Source organism: Caenorhabditis briggsae (assembly GCF_000004555.2).
Source record: "Caenorhabditis briggsae complete genome, chrI, whole genome shotgun sequence".
Classification (NCBI taxonomy): domain Eukaryota; kingdom Metazoa; phylum Nematoda; class Chromadorea; order Rhabditida; family Rhabditidae; genus Caenorhabditis; species Caenorhabditis briggsae.
The window spans coordinates 8,427,483-8,433,634 of record NC_013489.2 but is presented as its reverse complement, the minus strand read 5'-3'; the positions used below and the strand labels follow the sequence as shown (position 1 = coordinate 8,433,634).

Here is a 6,152-nt window from a genome sequence, read left to right as displayed (position 1 = left end):
TTAAAGTATATTACCTTTGTCATCTTATTATGCTTCAACGATTTTTTCCCTACAGTTTTTCTCGGGTTTACCTCGGTTGTTAGTTGTTGAATCGTCCTTCACATCACTGTAATAAGCTAAAAGTATTTTAGCTGATTTTTCGAATCTCTAGTAATTGCAAAATGTTAAATTATAACCCAGTGATGAAAATATAAGTATTTTAATTTAGATTGGGCGTTTTCTGTTCATTTTTCCAGTTGAGCTATTGTTAAACCCTCTTCGCGTCTTCTCCTTGTGGACGTAACTTGTGAATACTTATCTCAAAATGTATAATATTGATTTTTCAGGTAAATCAAGCGAATTCCCGGAACAGGCTTACGGAAAGGCGTTGATACCAGCTTCCCACCAACTGATACCGGAACGCATCATAGCGGTTAGTCACACCAGAGCTCAAAATTCTTCTGTGCCAAATTTTTCAGGTTCCCTGGAGTCAAAAGCGATGAGTGAATTCAATCATCCCTTCGTTCATAGCTTCGTTTATTCAACAACTTACTATAGTACGCATCTATCTGGAACTGAAGCTCCTGCTTTCATTTTTCAGTAGAGATCAGAGAAAACGAGTAAACCGACACAAAAATGAAGGCAGGAGTTATACTTCCAGTGCGTGCGTTTTGTTTTGTCCATTGTACATCTCTCTACCTTTTTTTGTTACTTCCTTTTTCTTCCCCGTATCTCTTTCTTTAAGTATTTCAATAAAAATGTTGACCTTAAACTTTCTGTTGCTTCAGTATTCTCTTTGAGACTGTCGAAAAAAGAAGCTCAGAAACGAGCAAGAATAAACTTTCAGGTCACTCGAAATATACGAAGAATCAGTAGTAGATGCAGAAAGTGAACGTTGGTTGATAAATAATTCATTACGTTCAACAGGATCGAATAAGTTGATTTAACAGGATCGAATAAGTTGATTGGAACAGTGCAACAAAAAGTTATGAGCTGATTAATGTAAAATATAATAGCACCCCTTCTTAAGACTGACACTCAACTTGGGTCTCACTCATCTCATTTTCTACGAAAGATTGTTAAACAGTTGAAGTTGTGAAAAAAGTCCAATAAATTAGGTTATCTGGAAGGCATGTATTTAAAATATCTAATACACCGTATTTACTCTATGAGCCCAATCGAACCGTCAACTTTGAACTCAATTATCTCGATTACTGTGAAAGATATCAAATATTTGTCAACTGAGAAAACATTGTTCATTTTATGGTTAACATTTTCTTAGTTGATCACTTCAATTAACAAAATGTTTATTAATTAACAAAATGTTTATTATTAGTCAATTTACAAAATGTTTATTATAATGTTATTCGTGTTTTTACAGTAAAACACTTTTTGATACCTTTCACAGCAATCGAGATAAATCAGTTGAAAGTTAAGAGCTCAAATAGTCTCACTTTGAGCTCAATTATCTTGGCTCCTGTGAGAGATATCAAAAAGTCGCCCAGTGATAAAATATTGGAAATGTTATTATTAACATTTTGTTAGTGGACCACTTCCTGATATCTCCTACAGCAAATGAGATATATAGGCTCAAAGTTAGAGAAATGTATGGCCCCGCTCATGAGTCACAGCTCTCCTGAAAATGATCCAAAGTATTTCGTATTTTTAGAGGGTGTGTTTAATGTGTTGGTAAACAAAATCATAATATCACAATGAAAATTGAGAACAAAAAGTTTTCCCAAATTTCACAAAAACTCCCAACGGCCGAAAGTCAAGTGCCCATTGAGTGGTTTTTCTCAAAACTTACTGTTTTTTGATAAAAACGTTAATTAACTCATGATTCACATCCTCTAAAAATTTCAATAAGTTTGGACCAATTTCAAGCGAGTTATGGCTCATGAGGCAATGCATACCTTCTTTGCTCGGCAAACACATCACAACTCAAAAGCCGATTTTTCAAACATTCTCAAAACTATTTTTTTTCACAGATTTAAATATTGTGATAACAAGGGGTACGATTCTGATTCACAACCCGTTCAGAATAAACGCCTGTCTTCGTTGTTTGCGAAGCTACAGTACTCCAGTAGTAAAAAACAGGACCTTTTAAAATGATGATAACTTGGTTCGCACTTTACTAAATTTTTTGATTTAAAAACCTAAATGCTCAATGATATTTTTACTACAAACGCTCCGTTTTCTTTATTTGAAAAAGCTCTTAGTTTTTTAAAGAGATTGGAAAAACCTCGAAAAAATGGTGTTTTTTTCACATTTTGTACTGAATTTTGTTTCGATGATAACTTCTTTCATTCTAAAGCAAACAAAACAAACTATATTGCAAAAAAAAACTCAAACAATTCTTAAAAACTGCTCCGTTTCCGATTTTTGAGTTTCTTAGTTTCCGGTCCGAAAACGGCGAAACAATGAAAATCACGACAACATTGAAGGAAAAGCACTGGAAGGATCAAAAATTCGGCGAAGGTTTCTACATTACGTCCCGTTGTCAACATCGACAAATAATTCCTTGTTGATTTCAATTCCATTCATGGTCCAGATTTGTCTGTGTAACGGAAAAAGTACTTCGCACACCTAAATAGGCCCTATTTGTCGGAGACATAACTTTTCACCTAGAAATTAATAACAATTGTAGTCACGCTCTTCTTTTATTGTTTTTCGTTTCAATCTCTTTAAAAACGTTTCGTTTTCCAGTTTTCCAGCCAATTTTTACGAACGTCTCTATTTTTGTCGCAATCGCGCTCCATTAACACGCGTTAGAGAGCGGAAGACGCAGCGCGTCGCCTTTTCAGTGGGCGCCATGGTGCATTTCTCGTGCGGGAGGCCGTGTTTTCCCGGATTGGATCACCTAGCGTTGTTGTGTTCGGCTCGGAGCAATTTTTTAAAATGTTCTTTTGATTATTCATCAAGTGATAATAACCGCTTTTTAAGAAAACTATCCCTATGTGATGCTGAAAAGGAATTTTTTTCACGAGTTTCGTCGACATAACAGGAGTTCAAGATGGAACGCAGATGCTCATTTGAGGTGAATACAAAGCCATATCAATATCAAATAACTGATTATACTCAGAGCTCACGAACGTTCTGCCAATGTTGAAGACGACGCAATCATGAGAGTCGATACATGTCAATTGGCTGCCAACAATCCGATCGAAGATTTTTATTCTGCAGCTAAATGTGAGTACTTTTGAACTCTTTTTCGATGAAAAAAAAGTAGAAGATTCTGTGTTTCCTCTTGGATAACTCAGTTTTTGTCGGAACAAGGTATCTGATTTATATTTTAATCAGTTTTGCAGGCATATCGAGCCGTGCTTTTCTTTTCGGAGTATTTGATGGGCACGGCGGTCAACAATGTAGTCGTCATATTTCTACAAATCTCTATCCGTACTTATGTGCTTCAGTATTAAAAAAGCATGAAGTGAGTCGTTAGTTCTTATATGCATTAAATGTAAACAAAATGACAGCATTGTCCTTATCAAAAAGAGAGACTCTTCCCAAGTCCCAAAAACCATATTCCCCTGAAACCGTATGAAAAATTGAAGCTCCTCAAGGAAAGTCAGTCTACTGCGCTACTGCGGTATTTAGAGTTAAGTGAAAGCTCAGAATTGGCTCCGATTTCCCCGAAAAAAAACAACTTTTTTTTGATGACAACATTTTTTCGCTATCGGAGGAGTCTGGAAAAACTAATCTATCGCATCTAAATAGAACCAACGAAACTTAAAAAAAGGTTCTTAATAATTGATTAGTACTGGTCATTGAATAGTAAAATGAGTTTAGTCGCATTACATCTTGTCAAAGTAATATAAATAGTTTTTTTCAGATAGGTGACTATTCTCCAGACCAGAGACTTGAATGGTTGTTCAGCAGCTCCGACGGCCATCTCCCAAACGCATTCAAATCCCGGGAAACACGCAACATCGCTGCTTATCACAAAGAATTCAAAAAGAACCCGAATACCTACACAGGAACTGTTCGAGAAGCATTAAAACTCGCATTCGAAACATGTGATAAGGATTTGGGCGATAATGCACTGCCCAATGCGAAGGGAGTCATAGATAGGCACGCCGCGATGGTTGCTGCTTCAGGATCGTGCTGTACTTTGGCCCATATTCGATCAAGGCATTTACACGTGGCCAATCTTGGAGATGCTGCTGCAGTTTTGGGGGTTGTGAACCCGAATGGCAGCGTAACAGCTAGGCAACTTTCAAGAGCACATTGTGTTGACAATGCCGATGAAGTGCAAAGGATTCGAATCGCTCATCCCGCTTCGGAATCTCAAACTGTCTTGCGAGGTGGACGACTGTTGGGAGAGCTTTTTCCACTACGTGCATTTGGAGACGTTCGATACAAGTGGCCGCTTGATCTTCAGAAAGTGGTACTAGAACCACTGGGCCATCCACCACCCCAGCACCTCTACACTCCCCCCTATCTATCGACATCACCGGAGGTTTTCTACCACAAGCTTACACCAAATGATAGGTTTCTCGTGTTAGCCACGGATGGTTTGTGGGAATGGTTAGATCCTGATACTGTTGTTCGTCTCGTTCATGATCACACACTGGGAACAATCACACAACAAGCGTATGTGCCCAAGTCAGGCACAACACTGCAACAAGTTCGGGAGCAATTGAAAGAAAGAGCAAGAGGTGAACAGAAAACCAAAAAGCCGATCGATGAGAACTGTGCCACCCATATTATTCGACATGCGCTTGGAGGTGTAAGTGGAGGAGCAACAAAACAGTATGAACGCCTTATAGATATTCTGCAGGTCAGTTTCCAATAACTTTTTCTTTTTTTTTTTGGTAATCTTCAATTCATAGGTACCACCTGGTCGCGCTCGGAATTATCGTGACGACATTACAGTAATTGTCATCCATTTCAACGAAACTTTTCTGGACGGACACGAAGAAGACGAAGAGTAATAATAAACAGAAAATGCCTAGAATCTTTAAACTGCCATTTCTTTTCAGCCACCTATAGTTGTACTGGTACCCCTTTTTCTAATTTTACAAATTACAGTGAAACCGTTCTTGTAACTTCTATGACAGAGTTTCTCCAATGTGCTCATTTCTTTTTTCCGGTTCTCCGTTTAGGTTTCTTTTTCTTGTATATAATAGCTGCATTTATTGTTGATTGGTGCTTAAATCAATGAATTGTCTTGATAATAAAAATTGAAAGCAAGAATAATGTGTATTAGTTTCGAATGTTGAGAAAATGAGATTTTTGGATTTGTGGAGATGATACGGACCGGGTGCAATTTTAAAGATCAAATCAACGCATGTACCCTTGTGGTGGTGGTTGAGATCCAGGCGGTGGGTATCCTTCATATCCATGCGGAGGTGGTCCTACCTGATATCCTGACATTCCTAAAAAATAGTATTTTGGATTGACGAACAGTTCATGCAAACCTTGGTGTGGGTAAGGGTATGGCATTCGTTGCCCGCCCATCTGTGGAGCAGGTTGCCCGAATGGAGGATATCCTTGTGGCACTGGTGGTCCTCCTTGTTGTTGCTGCTGGGCTCGCATCTGAGCTTGAAAAGCATGGTGATTCATCATGTCCTGCGACCCATTCAATGGCGGAGGTGCGAACCCATGTGAAGGTTGAATTGGACCGCCTGGCGGCCCATTTGGACTTGGAGCAGCTTGTGGTGGCATCATTTGAGAATGATGGTGACTGGGTCCTTGCGAATGATGGCTTTGTGAAGACTGAGGAGGCTGCTGCGATTGTTGAATATGTTGCTGAGATGTGACAGGTGCTGGTTGAACATGAGGGTTTCCTAGCGGCTGTGCAGGATCTGCCTGTGGCGATAAATCATCTCTGAGTTGATGAATAAGATATGGATCGGCAAGGTTAGCCAGGTGTACCAGGTTCCTGTGTAGGACATGTTGATGCTTCACAGCTTCGTCCGCTCTACTCTGTAATCGGTTGGTTTCCACATTAGAAAGTAATGAGGCTCAGCTAACCTGGTTTTGATATTCTCGTATGATGTCTATCAGCCTAGAATTTTCGTCAAGCAGCTTTTGTACTGTCGATTGCTGATCTGGGACATTTGATCTCTGCGACGGTGGTAGGTGCACCGTGGACATCTAAGTTAATAAGTTCATATGCAAGTTAAATCTACAAAAAGTAACATTTGGTGAATGTAACACCACAAATAACG

General features: G+C 38.9%; 3 protein-coding genes across 3 annotated transcripts in view; 2 read left to right on the top strand and 1 right to left on the bottom strand.

The window, feature by feature from the left end:
- The window catches only part of Cbr-anc-1, a gene marked incomplete at both ends in the record, with an annotated part of 19,161 nt that extends 18,679 nt beyond the window's left edge, over positions 1-482 (top strand). Inside the window, 2 exons of the mRNA XM_045238610.1 lie at positions 327-412; positions 459-482. Coding sequence (XP_045094800.1) covers positions 327-412; positions 459-482 — 110 coding nt within the window. The remainder of the gene's footprint in view (positions 1-326; positions 413-458) is intronic.
- Positions 483-2,939: 2,457 nt separating this feature from the next.
- Positions 2,940-4,913, top strand: CBG12191 (the record flags this gene model as incomplete). Its single annotated transcript, XM_045238607.1, has 6 exons — positions 2,940-3,016; positions 3,062-3,168; positions 3,288-3,409; positions 3,456-3,599; positions 3,812-4,759; positions 4,812-4,913. 6 exons carry the CDS (start codon positions 2,940-2,942, stop codon positions 4,911-4,913), a joined length of 1,500 nt encoding a protein of 499 aa, XP_045094799.1.
- Positions 4,914-5,262: 349 nt separating this feature from the next.
- Positions 5,263-6,078, bottom strand: CBG12192 (the record flags this gene model as incomplete). The annotated part of the gene is made up of 2 exons (XM_045238601.1): positions 5,263-5,907; positions 5,956-6,078. The coding sequence occupies 2 exons, from the start codon at positions 6,076-6,078 to the stop codon at positions 5,263-5,265; spliced, it is 768 nt and encodes a 255-aa protein (XP_045094798.1).
- Between the last annotated feature and the right edge of the window lie 74 nt (positions 6,079-6,152).